The 21,687-nt window shown below is 35.3% G+C and overlaps 1 protein-coding gene across 1 annotated transcript in view; it reads left to right on the top strand.

Moving 5' to 3' along the window:
- LOC117564311 (disintegrin and metalloproteinase domain-containing protein 10) overlaps positions 1-21,687 on the top strand; it is a 131,863-nt gene that overhangs the window by 3,677 nt on the left and 106,499 nt on the right. The window contains 1 exon segment of the mRNA XM_034243007.2: positions 15,130-15,162. Within this exon segment, the coding sequence (XP_034098898.2) occupies positions 15,130-15,162 (33 nt within the window).

The following is a 21,687-nucleotide window of genomic DNA, read 5'->3' as shown; positions in this document are numbered from 1 at the left end:
AGGTAAACCGAGACACTGTTTTGCAATCAATTAAGCAACAAATTGAAATGTTCAACAGTTTGAACTTAATTAAACGGAAAAGCACTTTGAATATTCCTTCGAAAAAGTCAAAAGGAACCCTTTTCACTGTGCTCCAAATACGAGTATATCCCCCAAGTCACCATATAGAAGAACCTTACAACAGCCCCAAAATACTAAATAAATTATGTAGTGCGGCAATTAAAAGCCACTTCCCTTAATTTGTTGGCCAAGCATTACAAAATACGGGTGGGCAACAGTCAACTAACATACATACAAACAAACATACAATACAACAGCTACAACTACTCAGCTAATTAGCAGTGTGAAGCAAAAACAACAAAGGAGAAGAAAGGAGAGGAGCGGAGAGGAGACCAACGACAACAACGACAACCTTTGTAAACCATGTAAAAACCGGTTAATCCACTCGTTGCCGGCTAATCTAAAAAAGCAAAAGAAAATTTCGCATTGTGGACGAAATGTGTGCTCTGTTTGTTTTATTTTGAGTCGAATCAAGCGAAAGGTCAACGTCTTGAATATCGGCGACTATAAGTGTGTACTTATATGTGTGTACATATGTATGTATGTATGTTTGTATGTTGCATGGGCAGCGCCAATAATCTCAAAAGCATACCATATGAAAAACATGCTGAGCAACAGATACAGATACAGATACAAATACAGATACAAATACAGATACAGATACAAAGTAGACAGCGTCCGGCAGTCATCTCTCTTATGCTCTATCTGTCCCTTTCCCTCTGGAGCTGCTGTCTCTTTGGCTCTCACGCTCCGCTTATCTGGCATCTGCCTTCGACTACGACTTCAACTTCGCATTCGCCTTCGCCTTCGCCTACGTCTGTCTCTCGCATCTTGACCAAGTGACCACAACGGAAGCGCAACAAATACAACACGTAAATACAGCAAGAGCAACAGTTTCAGATACCGAGACTCTCTGCGATACTAAGCGCAAATACTCGTTTAACTTATCAGACTGCTTCCACTTCTTGCTGGCACTTTGTAAACTCGTCTTGTTTCCATCTCTCCATCTCCGTCTCTATCTCTATCTTCATCGCTTCTCTCCGCTTCTTTTCGTTTGTATTTTTATTCGGTTTTGTTTTTGTCATTGAGTTCTCAGTTAAACTTTCTTATGCACAGCATGAATCATTCAAGTTGCAAGTTGACTCTTGGTGACTCTTCAAAGACTTTTCAGATGCGTAATACCAGAAGAAGTTTTCAATCTCAATCTCGATTGAAATCATTCCATTAAACGTGTGCAATAAAATTGAAAGCAAGCCTTTTTTAAGATCAGCACAAATATGTATAAATAAATGAGTGCAATAAATGTTTGTGTAAAAACCCGAATAAATTTGTTACCTTGTTTTTCCTGCTCAGTTTTCTTTGCAACTTTATTTTTAATTTCAACGAATTTTAAACAACCTTTTACTTTTTGCAATTTGCCAAATGTTTTCAATGAAAAGTAAGCAACGCTAAATCTGTTGTGACAGCATTGAATAAACGACCAGGGGGACATAGATTGAAAAGATTAAGGTTATTTATGACAACTATAACAAAGGTAAACGCACTAAGAAAAATGCTTGTATGAAAAAAGCATAAATAATTCATGCATATAATACGATTGACAATAGTTTAATCATCTAATTCATTCAATAAATTACAAAGTTCAGACAGTTTATTGTCCCATTATTCCTGTGAAATGCATCTGGCAATATGTTATATATTTCACAATGGAGTTGAAAAAGAGCAATTGTGGTATTGAGCATTAAATTATTGCACTTTTTATAAATAAATGTGCAAATGATGTGATTTGTAATTATTGTTGTCATTTGAATAAATTAAAGGCAAGAAAAAAGTGTTTATACAAATCACATGCAACTTTTTTCAAGACGTAATAATTGTGTTTGTGTTTGGATAATACAAAATCAAAACAACATGTATTTTAAATTACTAATTACTTAAAGTTATACTCGTGATTTGCATCTAAATACTGACTGTAATTTGATGTATGATATCATTAGCCAAGTAATTAAAGTTAAAATGACAATAAATGACTTGAGAGTTCTTGGCTTAGAATATATGTAATTTAGTGTAGATTTTGTATTTTGTAATGCATGGTATATTTTGAATGTATTTCATCGCTATACCAAATACAGCGTTAGGTATATTTTTTTAAAATAAAAAAAATAATTTTTGGTATTTTAAAATACCAAAAATATGTAGTAGGCATCTCACAGTCTCGATATACCAAATGTAGCCTTTGGTATATTTCAGTATTTTTTTGGTATTTTAATTTGGTATATAGTTTAGAATATGGTTTTATTGAAAATATGTAGTAGGTATCTCACAGTCTCGATATACCAAATGTAGCCTTTGGTATATTGCAGTATTTTTTGGTATTTTAATTTAGTATATTTTTTAGAATATGGTTTTATTGAAAATATGTAGTAGGTATCTCACAGTCTCGATATACCAAATGTAGCCTTTGGTATATTTCAGTATTTTTTGGTATTTTAATTCAAAATATAGTTTAGAATGTGGTTTTATTTAAAACGGTTTGTAGGTATTTCACAATCAAGCACACTTAGCTGTAGCTTTCTTATTTGTCTAATTTTAAAGTTGACTAATATTAGTATGTTAGATTAATTTGTAAAGTATTGCTTATAAAGCGTGAAAAATTGCTCAAAGCAAGACACAGCTTGCAGGCTATAATTATTGTCATAACAATTACGAGTATCTATAAGTTGCGAGGTTTTCCCCTCGGCTCAATGTTAACTTGAAATAAGTGTAGAAACATTGGCGATTCGTCATGCAAGCAAAAGTCCATACACTAATTGACTTAAATACACATATACAAAAATACTACGGACCTTTTCACAACACACACACACACACACACACACACAAGCATTCTAAAACGTATCCAATTATTGAGCTGACATTCTGATTGTGGCAAACCACAAGGGAAATTTTGAAGCTCAGCTGCCACTGCTTAATATTTTTATTTGATAAGCAGCTGTCGGCTGCCGTTTAGCAAAGCTACATACTACATACATACATATGTATGTGCTTGTATATAAATAAATTCTTATATATATATATGTAGAGAATAATATAGGAATATGAGAATGCGATATGGTGCTGGAGCAATTTGTCATAAATCATACAATGGGGGAGCGGAGCGGAGTACAAATGAAGACAATGGCAATCGCCTCACAGTTCAGTTGTAAAACAAAGAGACCAACTCTCTGCCCCTACTCTCTGCCCCCAACAGTATCGAGAGTTTTGCTTGTTTCTTCTTGGTTTTATTTGCAATACGTGTCAAGTGCAACAAACAAACAAACAAACAAACTGGCGAAACTTACAAACAAAGCTCACACTGTCACTGGCACACGCCCCATTTTCTAGCCCCATTTTTTCGATTTCCACGTATGATTGACTGCTGTTGCTGCTGTTGGTGTTGCTGTTGCTGCTGGCCCAATATCCCGAGCTATTTGTATTGTATCTGACAGATACATACATGCGCATCTATCTAGCTGCAAATGTGTAACAGTCAGCACTCGAAATGCAATGCTAGTTGACATGTATTGTCCTCCACCTGACATATATACCCACACACTCACACACACACACACTCACGCATAGATATCGCCATATATTTCTTTCAGTTATCTGCGAAATACTTTGCTGATAAATCCTTTAAGCTGCCTGCATGTGTCAAGCGCAAGGGTTCTTCACAATTGATGAGTAGCTTTAATAAAAGGGCGTGACTTGTTGTAAATAGCACTCTGCCACGCCCCCGTAGCGGAGGAGGGAAGGGGCAGCCTACACGTGTGCGTCGTTACCGTGACAGGTAACATCGTGTGTGGGGGAGAACGCGACATAACCGTCAGTTGCTCGCAAATTGCAATATTTCTGTGTGATCCCCCCACGAAAACAACAAAAAAAAAAACCAAATTTGAAATGTGATATTTTCATTTTATTGTTTGTCGTTTATGCAGGGGGAGAAATGTCAGCCAGCATAAAAAGGGGCAACTTTTGCGTTGCTTTGGTTATCCTGGCAATTGTATTTGAATTAAGTGCCATCGGATGCGTAACTGTGGTTACTCAGTCTCAGCCTCAGGAGTGTCTAATGCGTGGAGTGGATGTAATAAACAGTCAACATTTTATGGTGGATGGCTCAAAAGTAACATCAATTGACAGCCAAATTTATTACACATATTTTCGTTTCTCCATTTTTTGTCATTGGGTTGATTCGAGAGACACTTCCATGAGCAAACATTAAATATATTACAAAATATTGCAAAAGCAAATGATGTGTAATATATTTTATGGACTTGCGTTAATAAAAGCTTTTCCCAATCAAGACATTATAAATTTTCATATTTGACATCTAAATTGCCTCAGAGGTAAACACAATGAATTATTTGGCTCAATTCGATGGCAGCGTGGGAACTGTGGTAAAAAGGTTTACACTTTGATCAGATTACACAATCAGCTAAGAGACACACTCACTGCATATGTGTGTGAGTCTGCTAAATTATACTGTATATGTAATTCAATAAGGAAACCCAAGTTGCCAACTAAAAATGCGCCTAAATTAGCTTTTATGTGCAAATTATGCCGCCTCATTATGCCAAATGACCGAAATAACAATCAAAGTGCCTCACATACAACAGCGCAGAGTCTCTCTCTTTCACATAGACACACACAAACACACAAAGGGGGAAATAAAAAAATTTAATTAAATTATTAAAGCAACGCGCGGTAAGCCACAGACAGGCAGATAAACAAATAAACAAACCAAGACGGCAAACAAACAGAAAGGCAGACAGACAAAGGCATAAAACTTTGGCTAGAATGCGAAATGGAATGCAGAGAGAGCGAGAGAACGAGGATAGCAAAGCAAAGCAAAGCAAAAAGGAATAGAAGGGCAGGCCGAAAAAGGAACAAATAATGAAAGTCAAGTCGAGTTACGAGCCAAAACACAAACAAGCATCGGACATCGTGAGGCTGCAGATACATTATGCTCAGACTCTTAGATGCGAATGTGGAAAAAATACGACGAGTATCTGTTACAAACGGGTCTGATCGACTTTAATATACGCTCTACTAAGAATATATTTAATATTTGATTAATTTCGAATACACTCCAACTTGGCAGGGTATCAAAGTGAAGCAGGCATATTATCAACTCTACAGAATTTGGCACTCAAGTGCAGACAGCTGTTCAGCGACATTCATTTAACACAACAACACACGGGCAAATTATGTGCATTCATTTTCTTGCCACTCACCGATACATTTTCTTGGCCAAAAGATACACAACAACACACCCGCATCAAAGGTGTGTGTGTGTATGCGATAGCAGTCAACAACACATCTTTTGTACTTTAGCTGAGAGGGAGCAAGACAGAGAGAGCACATTAATAAATGTATTTCATTTTCATTTTAAGCAAACTGGCGCCAAATAGTTTCACGTGCAGTCAGCAAAACTTTTGCCCATCAACAAATACAAAGAAAAAAAAATTACTTTTCAATGTATCTTTCAGTTTGTTGTGTATCTTTAACTTTGGGACCAAGGCAGCGCATACACTACAATAATGAGGGTATATGAAACTTTTGGAGCATCAACATGTCTTATAAAAGTTTTTATTCTACTTTGCAAATATGCATAACTTTCGCTGTAAATCTGTTTTGAATGTGACTCAAGAAAGAGCTTTGCAAAAATGTGTGTTTTCTTTTTTTTGGTTTAAAAGGGAATACAAAAGTCGTGTTTGATTTGTTTATAACATCTTTGCTGTGCTCTTTGCACGCAATTTCGCTGCTGTTGGCTGCCACTTCATTGTTCTTCTGCCCGATGCTTTCGTCTTTATGCGTTTTCCCACTTTTCTATCTGTCTCGCAATTTTCTTATTCTTCGGGGTTATGCTTGCCGGAAGAAGAAGAAGAAGAAGAAGGGTAGCAAACATGGCCAGCATACAGCTCTATATATCTTGCGGAGCGGTTTAAGGGGGCTTTTTGGCATTTTGCTTTTATTTTTATTGTGTCTGCTGCTGCTGTTGCTACTGTTTCTGCTGCTTGCTGCTGATGTCGCTGAGCTGAGCTGAGTTAAACTGAACTGAGGAGACGTCGACTTTTTGTGCTGCGCGCTTTTTTGGGCATTGTGTGTGTGTGTGTGTGTGCGTGGCTGTGGCTGCGTTTCTTGTCTGCAGCTGTGTGTGCCAAAGTTTATTTTCATTAGTTTTAATGCTGCTCATTATGCTTATAGTCGTTGTCAGAGAGAGAGAGAGAGAGAGAGAGGGCTGACAGTCTAGCGATGTCTCGGTGTCTCTAACAAACAGTTGCTGTATCTGTAGCTGAATCGGTGTTTCTGTATCTGGCAAAACGACGCGACGCTTTTTTTTTCTTGCTTTAGGGCTCATTGTGTGCACACCACGCAAACTGATTGCTGTTAATAATTGTTGTTGTTGTTTTTATTATACCCATACCCATGAATGAATGAATGATGAATATATCGACAGGCTTGCGGTTTGAGTGCTGAAATATTTGGATATTCCTATGAATGTTGGTCTCTGATAAGGTATCGAATTAAATTTCCAGCGAAAGTCAAGCAATATAAAAATTCGAATAAAATATGATATGCTCAATATGTGTGGGAAACAAAATTATATTTTGGTTATCGAATAATCCAAGGAAAACTGAAGGAATGTCCCCTTGAGTTGTTCTTTGTATAAAAAAACGAACGAACGAAAAAAACCTATTCAGTAAAGCAAATGAACTTTCTCAGTTCTGTTTTGATCTACATATATTTCGTTCTTAATCACATGTGTATCACTTTTGTGTCATACAAATTTATAGTAATAATCTAATCACATTTTTAAAACTGAATAGAATTTCCTACGAAAAGATTGATGAACAATCTTGGGAACAAAGTTGAACGAAAGAAAAAACGTAGTTTACTGATCTAAAATAAACGAATGAACTTATTCCGATGTTTAATTAAAAGTTGTTATTAATGTCGAAATTCCAGAGAACTGCAAAATTTACTATTTTCCTGACTTACTCTTACATTCTATTTGTATACCTAAAGGTGATTGTCTTATCAATTCTCGCATCGAGAAAGGCTATCGCCTTTGATGGGTTTTTAAAAATCTTGAACCCTTCACAAGTTTCTAATGATTTCATTTTAAGCTAATTAATTTCTTGTTATGTCTTGCTATTAATCAGTTTCTAATCTCTTCCCTTCCTTGCCCATTAGCCATGCCAAGTTGCGTGCTCCTCAATTTAACAAAATTATGCCCCATGCTCCAAAAATATTTCATTTTTGCGCCGAGTCTATAGCAACAGTGTTAAAGCCCCTGCGCCTCCCCCTGCGCGGTCATTAATCGAAATGAGAGCGAGGAAACGTTCACCCCGACTAAAAATGTTCACTTGATTTGCATAAAATTGATTAACGAGACGCAATCAAGCGCGGGAAACCCTAAAAAGGGTTAAAGAGAGTGAAATTTATTAAGTTTCCTTTCCACAAAAGGAAATTCCATACACAGTTCACCCCCCTCCCCCACCTACACAAATACTTTTTAGGTTCTTCTTTTCCTTAAACTGATTAAATCAGCTGTTGCGGCAAATTGAACACGATACACACAGTTCGAGTTCGAGTGAAATTTCCTTCTTATGAAATTTCGGTCGGTTCTAGCATTTCTTTGACCAAGTTATAAATTTGTGGGGTGTCGAGTGTTAAGAATTGAAATGCGAACGGCGGGTCCCATGTGTCATGGAGCACTCGTGTGTGGCTTAAATGCTCAGCACATTGCCAACGCATATGCGTTCCACCATGTGGCAAGGCCATGGAAACGCGAGCGCGGTCTTAATATTTTTGCTACCCTTCACAATGCGAGCTTTTTCCAATGCTCTTTGTTGTTGCTGTTTGTCTGTGGTTTCGTATTTCCGGTTTGTTTTTTTGGGAAAATCCAAGTCAATGACAGAATCGCAACTGACGCAATGGTAATTAGTGGAATTACACAGTCAATGCGAAAATTGTACGCCCAAGCTGGGTATGCATTTGATTTTTCCACTCAAATTCCTCAAATTTACAAAAATTTCATCATGATGAACTCATCGATTCTCTTTCTCAATCTACATCCAAACAATTATTTTATATATTATATACAGGATATTTCATGGTCGAATACTCTTGAATGCAAAAAACATTTCGCTCTGCTCTTGTTTGAGTTCTTTACTGTCAACTATCGCGCTTATTGTACACATTTATTCATATTTATATATTTATGTTTACATTTCGCTGGGTTTTAAAATATTTTACATGTATGCATTTGATATTTGCATTCGTCTATCGACAGTCCAGTTTTTGCTTATTTGCTCAATATATATTTTTCACATTTTATTTTCTGGCGAAAAGTTTTTGATACTTTTCTGTTTATATATTGCATTAACAATCACATGTTGTTGTCTGCAGCCATTTGTTTATGCATTGCAAAAAATGCATGTGTATATTTTTTAGTGTAAACCATCAAAAAAAAGTGCACTAAAATAAATATTTATGTGGGGTATTAAGCAAATTAAAAGTGTCTGTGCATCACATGACTAACTGGTCACATTATAAATTCAAACGAAAAAGTGTAAAAATATATAAAAAGTTATATTAACTTATTAAAGTTAGGGAATTCTAAAGAATTCGGTCAAGTTGGCAATGCCCACATTAAAATGTAAATACCCACAAATCGGATTTCAGGATTCTCTCTCGCATCTTCTTCTCTTGCACTCTTTCTATTTGAACTTTGAAAACAATACATTGGATCAGTCGACGGGGAAAAAATACGTAGAAATTGAATTAAATAGGCGCAGCAAAAAGAAAAGCGTAGAAAAACAATGCCATAAAAAGCAAGCACTTGCTCAAATGCAGCAGGGAAACCATTTTACTTTTTGCCTCTTTTGCTGTTGGATTTACGCTTTTCACTTTTCCCTTTTTTGTTTTTTTACCCATTCTGTGTAAAAGAGATTCAACATAAAATATTTGGTCAAAACGATTACCAAACAATTGTGGGCCAACGCCATAAAGTCAGACCAGAGGCACGCTTCAGTTCATTTAAATGTGATTTATGTGCCATGCAGGGGGTCTCCAATCTGAGAACCCAACCGAATCGAATCGCACTAGCACTGACTAACTTGACTTGACTTGACTGACATTTCCTGTAAAAGTGCGTGGCATCATCGTCATCATTATAATTATCCAGCGACACCATCTCCATCAACATTAACATAGAAATGTTTGCTACACATTCAGGTTTTTAGTAACAAGTTGTTACTTGTTATGTAAGACTTGCTAAAGGTCAAGACACAGTTGGGTTAGTCGACAAATTGAAATTATAATCTTATGCTTAAATTGAATTTTTCAAACTAAAAATTCATCAAAGTTTATTTTCTTTGAGTAACCGATTTCCCTTGTTTTCGTTTCTAAGAAATTTTTTGATTTTTGACTTTCACTAAAAGATTTTTACCCAGCTTTTCAGGGTTCCGGTCAACATTATTCGCTTTTACATAGTTCATGACCCAAAATGTTAGTCAAGCCTAAAAATTATCATGAATCTGATTTGCTTGTGGCTATGATTTTCATTTTTCCGTTCTGCTCGAACGCATTGCCATTAAAAAACAAAAACAAAAAAAAAAACATTTTGTCTGCTTATGCAGTAAGTTTCATTTTGTTTTGTGTTAGCTCTTTTTTACCCTATACTTTAGAATTAAGCAACTACTCTGAGCTTTTTTATATAAATAATTTGTAATTAAGATTATTATAGGGTATCTCATAGTCAATAGATATGCTTAATGTTTTGTGAGCTGCGAGAAAAAAATACTTTTTATGTTTGCAAATTGAATATTGAATATAAAATTATCTGTAAATAATTTGCAATTAAGATTTATATAGGGTATCTGTTAGTCATGTTTTACAAGCTGTTTATTACCCTGTAGTGTAGAATAAAGCTACTCTGCTGACAAGAAAAATGCATTTTTGATGTTTTCATATTGAATATTGAATATAAACATAGCGCATAATTATATTATAAAAATAATTTGCAATTGAGATTAATATAGGATATCCTTTAGTCAAAGATATGCCGCCTAATCGAGTTCAATATTTTTTGTGTGTCTTGTTCATAAGGCAATTATGTGCGTCTCTAGTCGCCTCTCTGTCTGCCTTAGTCTGTCTGGGGCTTTGAGCATTTTGCCATCATGAAAACTTAATTGAATTATGCCTTTGTTTTCTGCAATATGAGAATGGAGCAACTCGTCGGCTCTTTCTATACGCTCGGCTCAAGTGAGCTCTTAAACAAAAAAAGAGAAAAAAAGAAAAAATGTTTCACTGTGCCAGTCATGCTTATAATGGCATTTTGTTGATGTTGTTGGGTCACACAATTTCAAGTGACTGTTGATGATATATATACATGAATATGTGCAGTACATATATGCGTATTTATGTGGGCTATTTAGGGGTTAAATTGTGGGGTAGATTTCACACAAGTCCCAAAGGGGTTGTTCATGAATTATAATCTATTTTTCTGTGGTTTCTATATAGCAGAGAACAAAATGTTTGATGGCAAGTGTTGTTTATTGATAGATATCTGAAAATATTTCTATACATATTGAATTTAAGTTTAATTTAATTTATGGACACCAAAAGTATGATTTTATGATTTTAAATATTTATTGCTTATTCATTTATATTTTTGTTTGTGCTTCAATGCAATGGAGTGACAAGCTTTTTGGTTCTTGCATCTGCCCTTTGAGCATCTTTCTAAATTTCATTGTCAAATTGGTCCCTTGATGATAACAATAATAACATCAAGTTAACGTCTTGTGGAGCCAGCAAAGAATTTGCACTGTGGTGCAATTTGTGAAACAATTCTGTAAAATGAAGTTTTATATTTATTTTGATTTGTATTGTGTGGAATTCGACCCACTGTGCATTGCAAGGGCGACTGTGTATCAGCAACCTGCACTCGATGAACATTAACATTGCTCGATGCACAAGCTTTAAACATTTATTACTTAATACAATTTAATTTCCACGCCATTTGTGCAATGTGCAATGTGCGGCTCGGTTGCCATTGTGGCAACGATGACAACAACAATAACAACGTGCCACTGCCACTGCAACGACGCAGCTGCTCCAATGCGATACGCAGACCACAAATACAGCGACAGCATATACTACATATATATATATATATATTATATATGTATATGTGTGTGTGTGTATTTTCCACATTATGTGCCACACATTTTAAAGTTGATTTTACCAGTCGACAGAGTTGACCAAATGGCCTGGAAGCAGCAGCTACAACGCGCCACTGCACCGCCGCTTTTACGTGCAACAACCCCGTGCGGTGGTTGCAACGTAATTATGATACGTGATTATGGAATTCAACAATTATTATTAATGAAGATATGTGTATGTTCACGCATGCTTTTGCCAATTCGTGTAACGCACATCCAATTCATATTTTACGTTGTAAATTTTAATTAAACCAACGTCAGCATTGTCAGACATTGCGTATACGCAACGTTCGCTTTGCCATGGACGATTAGTTCACAATTGCAGTGGAAATGAAGTGTGGCAAAGCGTCTGACAGCTAGTGAGAAACTGTTGCCGTCGAATTTGCGTCTCGACTTCTAATTTAAATATGCGCAACCAAGTTTGAAGCAGTTAAGCCAAAAGTGAAATGATGTACGAAATTGTTTGTCTGCTCTGGAGCATTAAGTTGAATAACATGATGCGCTGTGTAAATGTCGCTAGCGAACAATGGGGTATATAGAGTTCGATAATTGAACTTGTGTATGTATTGAGAGAATAATTGGCTAAAGAAATAATTAATTTTTATTTATTTTTTATTAGTTTAACGAATTCAGTTTTATCTTAACATTCTTAGTCCAACAAAATGTTACCTAAAAGCGATTTCTATGTTATTGTTATTAAAACTTCTTATATACGTTTTTAATTTGTTAAATTTATATTTCTATTTCATACTTTGTTTATAGTTTGAAGTAAACCAGTTTCAAAAAAGGCGAACCTTGTGATTGACTTACATTAAAATGCACAGGGTATCATCATGTCGCATACTGTCTGCTCTGCCATGGAAAGCCTCACCAATTGTAATTTCTCTTGCTTAAATTTGTCTGCATATTTTCTAGAAAAGAAACTTGATTCAATTACTTAGCGATATGCACTTGGAAGCCAATGGTTTGAGGTAGCAGTAACAGCAGTTAAAATTAATGTTGGCTTGAGTGCACACGCTGGATTTACTAGTAATTTACTGCTCAGACAGTGACACACACACACACACACACACACTCCACACACACACTCCACACACACTTGTACTCATAGAAACACACACCATGGCAACTTTTGCATACCACTTTGACATTTTACTGCAGCTTTTGTATGCAGTTTGTCGGCATGGGTTTTTTTCTCCTCTTTCTGAAAAGGAAGAGAAAAAGGAGCGGGCAGGAAAGTTGAGGATTGGTCGCTGTGGTATCTGGATGGTGGTTGGGGGTTAATGTGCTCGCGGCTAAAATACTGGCAAGACAAAGAGATGTCGCCTCTGCTGACGTGCTTTCCTGGCCAGCCATTTGAAAATAGAAAAAAAATGAATCTAATGAATTAAAATCTGAAATGAATTAGTTTTTCAGCTACAGATTTTGTGGCCGTTGGCAGTTTGTTGAGTATTTGTGTGCTGGAGTTCAGAGCCAAGGAATGAGATGGAAACACTGACATTCTTACTTATCTGTGTGTGTGTGTGTGCGTGTGATATAAAAGGATCAAAGGAAAATGCATATGTGAAAGAAAACAGAGACAAAAGTTAAACAAATATAGGAATAGGTTTTGCTTAAATCAACCATTTCTCAACATTCATTAACTTTGTTAAATCTCTTACCTGATTCGGCTTTTTAATAATATTAATGCAGATAAATTAACAAAAAGAATTTACCAAATAAATTGCCTTTATTATCTAATCGCAAGTGTACTTTTACATCTAAAGCAAAGAAAACAAGTGTAGCAACTAGATAACAACTAGATTATGCGTTCCGTTTACTGTAAGCCACAAAACTATTGAATTGGTAACACCATAATAATTGCTTGTTAACAGCAATAATAATTTTGGTAATTGGCGCAAGTTACGATTGCCATATTTAACACTCTCGCAAATTGCAAATTGCACACAGGCGAAATAATCATTATCATTTCCCCTCCATAAACCATAAAACATTTAAAGTCAATTACTGGACTATGCATTAATTCGCATGAATGAATCACGCCCCCTTTCAAGTAGGATTTCGAGGAGTGTTGTGAAATGTTGCGTGTAGGCAAACTGATAAATAATAATAATGCATTTATATTTCTGCATGTAACTAATAATTATAAATATTATTTAATGTTGATTTTACCAATGTTGCAACAAACATGAATACGAGTAGCGATGAATAAAAATAATAAATGTATACAATGCAAAACAATTGAATTCAGTTCTGTGTTATTTTCTAAACACCCCTCGCCTGTTCAGGCAAATGTGTGTGCATAGCTTTGAATTGTTTTTGCAATTTGGTTTTTTGCAATTAAAGTGAAATTCTATTATGATTTCCTATTGTTGTGCATGAATCCCGCTGAATCTCGCCCTATCCCAAATCTGTGTATTATGCAAATGTGAATATAGCGTTAATTAGACGTGCAGACAAACAAATGAAACCCGAAAAACTGAAATGCCAACAGCAAATAAAAATAATAGTTAAACCAGCTGAAATAGACAAAAAAAAACCGAACAAATTTATGCAACATTTAAATACATTCATTTGCGAGTGAAAATTCATTCTTTTGGAAACAAAATAGTGTGTGTAGAACAATTTTGTTTTCGGCGGAATTTTAATGAGGTTTCCAATTTGTTTAGTAGCCATGCTTAAGAAACTAGTAAAACAGTGAACGTTTTGAACTGCAAGTTTTATAATTAGAACAATTCCGAATTTAAAAATTAAAAATATAAATTTTTAGTATATTGTTAAAAATGTTAATGTTAGATTGGAACAAGTAAGAAAGTGTGGTCAACTGCGGTATTCATTTTAAGATATACCAAATTGATATATCGTAAAATAGTAAAAATATAATAAAGCCTATATTCGATATATCGATATAGTAGTACATTCAAAATATATGATACGATAGAGTGAAAAATATAAGAGGACTTGGCTATAAACTCTTGGCTGATCATCCTGATCAAGAATATATATATTTCATAGGGTCGGAGATGCCTTCTTCTGCATTTTATATACAATAGATGCACAAAGTTATGATACCTTTCTCTTCTATGTGTAGCGGGTGTAAAAATACACAAGTCAGTTACTTAAAACTTGATTTACTTAGGAAATCCTATCAAAACTTTAGTTACAATTTTGTATTCAAGTGTAATAATATTTGCTTATATAATCTCGAATTAAGCACCTACTATATAAGAGGTGTTTTGAATATAAATTGTATACTTCAAGATTTTATTTACTCCATAAAAACATACATAAATCTCCACATCTTTATCTTGTAAGTATTTAAAAGAGAAAACTCATAGTTCTCACCATGGCTAAGTTAAGAAGTAAAAAGGGGGAAAAAAAAGTGATGAAAAAATGTCAAGAAAAGAATCCGACGTTTTCGAACTTACAAAAAGGGCTAAAATTCTCCGTCTGCCGGCTGTGAATTTACCATTTTCACAGTTCCCACTGAGCTCTCTGACTTCTTAACGCTGGCACCCACAACTTTTTATGCCAGGAAGGAAACATTTTTCCCGGCTGCACTTTACTTGCTGAAGTGGTTTTTAATTTGAATACTTTGTGTGGGTGCCCAAAACTCTTGAGCCTTTTTGCGGGTGGATGTTTTGAACTTGAACCCAAGGTTTGACCTTTTTTATTTGCATATTTGTTTTGTTGTGAGCCGTTAACATTTAACAAAATATTAAAAAATACCAAAAATATTATTTATATAACTACTTATGAAATTAACTTGAAGTTCTCTTCTCATTCCATGTACTTTCAGGCTACGCAAAAGATATTTCCGGAGTTGAAAGAGGTAAGCAAAAGTTCTTAGATTCCGCCACATATAACGACTTTCGATTGGATACAACTACGATTTGAAAGTAAAAATATTTAATTCTTTTCTCATAATTTATCTATATCTTCTTTATTTCAAATGTATAAAACTGAAGTTGAATATTGAAACTTATGTCTTTAATTCACTAAAAAAACATAAATCTAATCTTTTAGAAAAATCGATTTAGGAAAATAGATTAGATTTCTGTGAATTCATCAAGATTTTCTACTGATTAAAGAAATAGTTCTAAGAGTAAATATATATATATGTATATTTTTTGTTATTAGTACTTTCGATAAAAACACTGCGAATAGCGATACTATTGTGCTGCCAATTTGCAATCTAATACAAAAAGTTTCGCAATGCTGCACCATATACAAATTTCACGTTGTCTGCCAAAAGTCCTCGACAGCAACAACAACAATAAGCAACAGCTGTGCGGTATGCCTTGGTTTCGGTGTTTGGGGCATGCCATAAACTAACCAAACGCCGAAGACCATCTAAATGCTGGCCGGAAAAACTCCATGTGCAGTTTTTACTGCACTCTTGGCCCATTCACACGCCGGCACTTACCGCGCTTAGGGTCCGGAGAGCGTTCCCCACTGTGCAATTTATTATACGTATGAACTGACAAAAGTTGTACAAAAAAAAGGGTAACAGTGGAATAGTGAGAAAATATTCTTTACAAATTGCAGTTCGATTGCGTGTTAAAATAGATTAAAAAAAATACTAGAATCTTTAAAAAGTTGTTCAGATGTTCAATACAAACCACGTATTGGTCCCACTTTGCATTTAGATACTTTGTGGAATTGTGAGGAAATAGTCTTTACAAACTATGGTTGTTTGTGTTGATTGATTGTCAAAATATATGATAATATATAATTATTATAGAGGCTTACAAATTTTGTTCTATTTTAGTTATTTGCTCCACTCTGCACTGTGGAATTGTGAGAAAATATTCGTAATAACTTGTAGTTCTATTTGGGTGTTAAATTGATAATACAAAAAAATATCAAAGACTTAAAAGTTGTTATTGTGTTTAGTGTTATTCAGTGTTTACCTCACTGTGCATCTGAGTATTGGGCACAGTGGAATTCTTTACAAATTGTAGTTCTTGTTGTCGATTGATTGTCAAAATGATGACAAGACAATTATAAAGGATTCTAGCAAATTATGTTCAATGTTTGCTATTTGACCCACTACACACTTGAATTGTGAGAAATTATTTTTCATAAAATTGTAGTTCGATTGGGTGTTAAAATAGTTAATAGAAAAAAATATTAATGACTTTAAAAAGTTGTTAAAATGTTCAAATTGTGTGTATTTAAAGAAAATATAATAGAATAATAGAATATTTATAATAAATTGTAGATTTTTTGTCGATTCAATGTCAACTATTTGCCCCACTGTGCCTTTAGGCCCAGCGTCTGAGTCGTCTGCAAGTCTCGCTGGTCGTCCATGCAGGTTGCGTTGTTGACTTGTCAGTCTGTCGACTGGCTGCAAAGCGAGTGAGAGGAAGGTGTTTCGCTTGGCGTTCATGCAAATGCTGCTGCATACCACACGGCGCGTTAACTGGGCGTGGCACACACACACACACACACACACACACAATCACACATTCAGAAAGTATGGGTGCTCAGAATTTTGTATGTTTGAAGCTGTTGCTTTTTTGGTTTCTGTTTATTTATGATTCGATGCGCTGGCTGTCGCGACTCACGACTGTAGCGAGTTTGAATGGCTGAAAATGGCCACCATACAATGGCATAAAATCAATGAAGTTGTTGGCAGCAGTCGGAGTCGAAAGACAAGCAAAATGGCCGACACAGTCAGGCAGTCGAGCAGTCGAGCTGTCTGTCCTTCAGTTCCCCGCTCTGTTTTGTCATTATGTATTGAAAATATAGTTTGATGAGTTTTTACTTGACCAGTTTCGCTTGTGGCTATGTGGCTGGACATTGAACCGGTTTAAGGCCACTTGCCACTTGCTACTTGCCACCTTCCACTAGCCGCTGGCCACGCCCCTAGCAACACCTACTCCTCTCAGCAGTTTCCCGTTTAATCTCAGCTGCTGCTGCTGCTGTTTGTTGTTGTTCTGCCCCCGTTGCGGTCAATGTAATGGTTTTTTTTTTTTTTGCTGTGTGCTGCTGCTGCTGAAAATTGGTTAAATGGGTAAACTTTTCCCGCCCACTTGTTTTCTGAGGCTTCAACTTTAAAACTGTATGGGAATTGCTCCAACAAAGTTGTGTTAAATTGCCTGCATTTGTCCAAGTTGCTTGATTACAGTATACAGCAGTCGTAGAGAGATTATGGAGACTGCAAATTGAGCTTTAGCTATTTGCAAGGCGAGTTATTTAATTTATAATTAAGACTATTATGTATTTATTATCATTTACTTCAAATATGAGTTCCCCACTGAAGTTCTTGTTTAACCACTTTTCTTCATTTCATTTTGATAATTTTAACACTACGCCTTCGCAAAGAGCAGCGAACCAACGCAAGCCATTGAACCATTTCCCATCCAAGCTTTCTCCATGCAATCTCAAATGGTAGTCTGTGTGTTTCGCTGCTGCTGAAAGTCGGTTGCCCTTTGGGCAGCATCACAACAAGTTGGCCAACTGCATAACTGTGTTTCGTTGTCTTTCCGTTTGGGGTTAAAAAACGAAACAAACAAAAAAAAAATGTATCTTGGCAAACGTAAAAAATGTTTGTACTGATTGCGTGGGCGTAGACGGGCAATGCTATTAACTGGTCATACCCCTCGAGTACCAATCGTCTAAGTTGTATTTTTTTGCTCTGTTTTATGGTACATATCAGTGTTAGTCCCGCTTGAAGGCACATGGATTCACTTCTGCTTTTCTTTGTTGGTGTTATTGTTCGTGTCTCGCCCATAATCGCATCAACTGTAGATTTGTAATATGATGCGGAAGAAATGCTGGCTTCCTCAGCCCAACGCTAAATGAAAGTCATTGCGGCTGGATCGCTCAGGCGATTTATTGGCAAGATGTTATTACCATCCCATCCCGAAGCGAGGGTACTAAACGTTAACTCTACTTTCAATTCTTCTGTTCACTTTTATTTTATATTCAAATAGGTTGCTGTTTAGAGGAAATTGGAATTGTGGATTATAAAATTGCTGCATTGTTGAGAAACTTGTAATTAAGAGTGATATATGGAACTATTTCACCTTCAATTTTATTTGTGATTTATAGAAAACAGAGTTGGAGGAATTGTACTGTGGCCTGGATATTAACTAAGTATTAATTGTAGATCGTTTTCTTACTAGTAATTGTTCTAGTGAAACTTTTAAAATAAATAAATATATGTACATATTACATATACTAAAAAAAAATGTCTCCTAGGCTTGACACAGTCAGATAAATTTCTTCCCTTTATAACAAATGTTGTACAGCGAATACTTTTTATCTGTACATTTCTTCTTTGTTGCTGCTGCTTACACAATATTTTCTATGCAAATTGTTAAAAACTCTAGTCATGATGGAGCCAGTTGAGTTTGTGCAGCATGGCAACATCATCATTGCGTCAATCGTTGTTGTCATCATGATGCAACACAAATTCCAAATCCCATCCCAAGCAACAGTTCACAAAAAGTTTTCTAGTAGCCAAACAGATTTAGCCGTATCAGTGCCACAGCAGACACACTGTGCCAGAGTCTCTATCATGGATTGGGCACTGTTTATATGCATGTAGTTCGGGGCTGTTGGGAATAGATTGAGGTGGGGGAGCCCACCAATCTCTGCCATTTAGCCACGTTCTGTTTGTTTTTGTGCTTCGCCTGTGCTGTCTGCCTGTGTTTGTGTGCATCTTCTCTTGAAGCAATTTCTTTCTACAATACACGCTCATTTACGCTGTCTGATAGCCTTTGGGTATATTCATATCCGTTGTCTTTTCGCCAGAGACGCGACTTTGTCTGCGACTAGAGCTGCGAAATTATACGAGTTGGAGTTAGGAAGTCCCTAAATGCCATGGAGCTGCATGCATTTTGTTTGCTGATAACTTGCTTTTAATATCTTTGAAAGTGTCTCAGACGCTGCGAGTTTCTGGCATTGTCTATGGCCAGGGATTAACTAAGGTCTATCGCTGTATATAAGTTCCTTTTTTGTTTTACTAAATGGGATTTAATCAACTTTATGCAAGTGTCCCTTTCACCTAAAACCTTCTGGATATTCTGAATCCCATGCACTGTATGAAATTCATTTAAACGGCCTTTCATTGAATACCAGTTTGGCATCTGGCATTGATAACACCTCATAATGTTATCAGTCTCTCTGCCTTTGTTCCTGTCTACGCTACGATTGGACATATGGGTTTTTATTGCATGCTTTTACTGTCTCTTCCATGGTTCTTCATTGCACTCCATTGTTGCCAGATTTTTGCCTAATTGATGTCCATTTTTTTTGCTCTGTTTTCTCGTTATCCCAGTTCAAAAGAAATATGGTCTGCAGTAGTCATTCATAAGATTTCGATGAGAAAACGAAAAGTATTATTTTATCTGATGCATTAAAGAAACATTTTATTAGGTAAGAAACTATATATGTATGTAGTTATTTAATATGAAAAAACAAGAAAACTGAGATTTGTTTCAATGAATTCAATAATTTGCAAAATATAAAGGTTTGAAAAGGTTTGTGTATGAATATTGATTAATATCAGTTAGATAGTTTTACTTTTAAGACAATATCGAACTATTTATTTACTGTTGTTAAGCGCTTCAACGTGTTGCCAAATCAATGCCAGATACGAACATTGAAGAGAAAAAACCTCACAGAACTCAATTCTGAAAAATAATCATTAAAAGAAAATTCATTAGTTGAAATATTATAAGCTTATTTGAATACATCTTTTATCATAAAAAGTAAATAAATTTATATGTATTTGTTGTATTACCTCTTAAGATTTTGGTCTTATCATCATTTGAGTGATTTTTAATGGTCTATTCTCTTTCCATCCCCTCCATTCAATTCCATGTACATCCTCTCCAGTATCATGTTGTATATAACGGCCATTGAGATTGCTACATTTAAAACATAATATAAATAATATTATTTGCATTTTTTGCTTTATAAATACCAATAATAGCAGCTCGTGAACCACCAGCCTGAACTGTATTCGGATGCACACTTGTTTCTGAAGGAATCCTTATCTGGTGTTGAAAATTTAAAATGTTTGTGCCGTGACAATGAGTTGCCAGCATTGCCTGAATACGTCCCAAGTTCTTTCATTTCATATAATTCTGTCTCGTTACCAATAACGAAGTTGTTGTATCTGGCATATCGTGTTTCATTAAAAAAGTCGCCAAGGGATATATATAATTCATGGGGTTGGGATTGTGTTAGCAAGTGAAGCTTCTCGAGTCCAATAAAAAATTCTCCACGTGGATCTCCAAAACCCTCTTTGTACTCTGACCAGGTTTTATTAAAATCCACACTACCATCCTTACGCCGCTGTATAACAGTCCATCCAGTTCCAGCATCAGGCAAGTTCGATTCACATGAAACTGTCATTGTTTGTGTTATGGGAACGCGGATTGCATGAATCTCCGTTAATTTGCCGAGACAACTGGATGTCTGTTTATAAGCAGTGATCTCATTCTGAAGTGCTTTAGTCTTTGCATTTTCTGATTGCAATTCCTTAATTTCTTCATCTTTCGACTTGATTTCCGATTTCAGATTAGTTATTTGAATCTCAAATTGATCAATAAGTTTTTGTTGATTTCGATTATGGTTTTCGAATGATTCGCTTAACTTTGTCTTAAGTTCAGATTGTATTTCACACGATTTTAATTGCTGGGCCCATTGCATGTCCTTAGATAGGATCAATTCTGCTTGTGTCTTAATTGTATGTTGCAACTCGTTTTGTTCTTGTGTCATTGTTTTCACCGTGTTGACATATTGTAGAAGCGGCTTCACAACCTGATAGCAATAGGTACTGCATTGTTCATCCAATAGCTTTGATTCTTTGGAGCACTATGATACACAAATTAATAATATTTAATTATGAAATGCAATCGATTTATTTACCAAGCTGTTCACTTGTGAAACTGTTAATAATACTGCGAAAATCCACGTTTTTAAATTCATGTTTTTTAATTCTGTATTTAATTTGTCGACCCCTCGCACAAGAGAACAATTACTGACTGATTCCAAATCCAAATCATATAACAGAATTTCTTGATTCTTTTTCTAAAAAGTCAAATAGTTCCATAATTATCATCTACGATTAATATTATATAATATATGTTATCAATTGGGATGGACATCTGTATTTATTTATATATAGGTTAATGCCAACTTCCTGTTGTTTTGTTTGTCTTTAAAACAACTAAAATGAAATTGTGAATATTATCAATTTAAATGTACTTAATGACAATGATTTTTAGCTGTGCATCGCAATTCAATACAGTGAAATGGTTCAAAATGTTTTTTTAAGCTCAAGTTTCATTATCAGTTTCATTATCACTATAAAGTCATCATCTTTAACCTTTAGTTT

This window comes from Drosophila albomicans, chromosome 2L, assembly GCF_009650485.2.
Source record: "Drosophila albomicans strain 15112-1751.03 chromosome 2L, ASM965048v2, whole genome shotgun sequence".
Classification (NCBI taxonomy): domain Eukaryota; kingdom Metazoa; phylum Arthropoda; class Insecta; order Diptera; family Drosophilidae; genus Drosophila; species Drosophila albomicans.
Note: the sequence above shows the minus strand (reverse complement) of the source record. Positions and strands in the feature narration are given on the sequence as shown.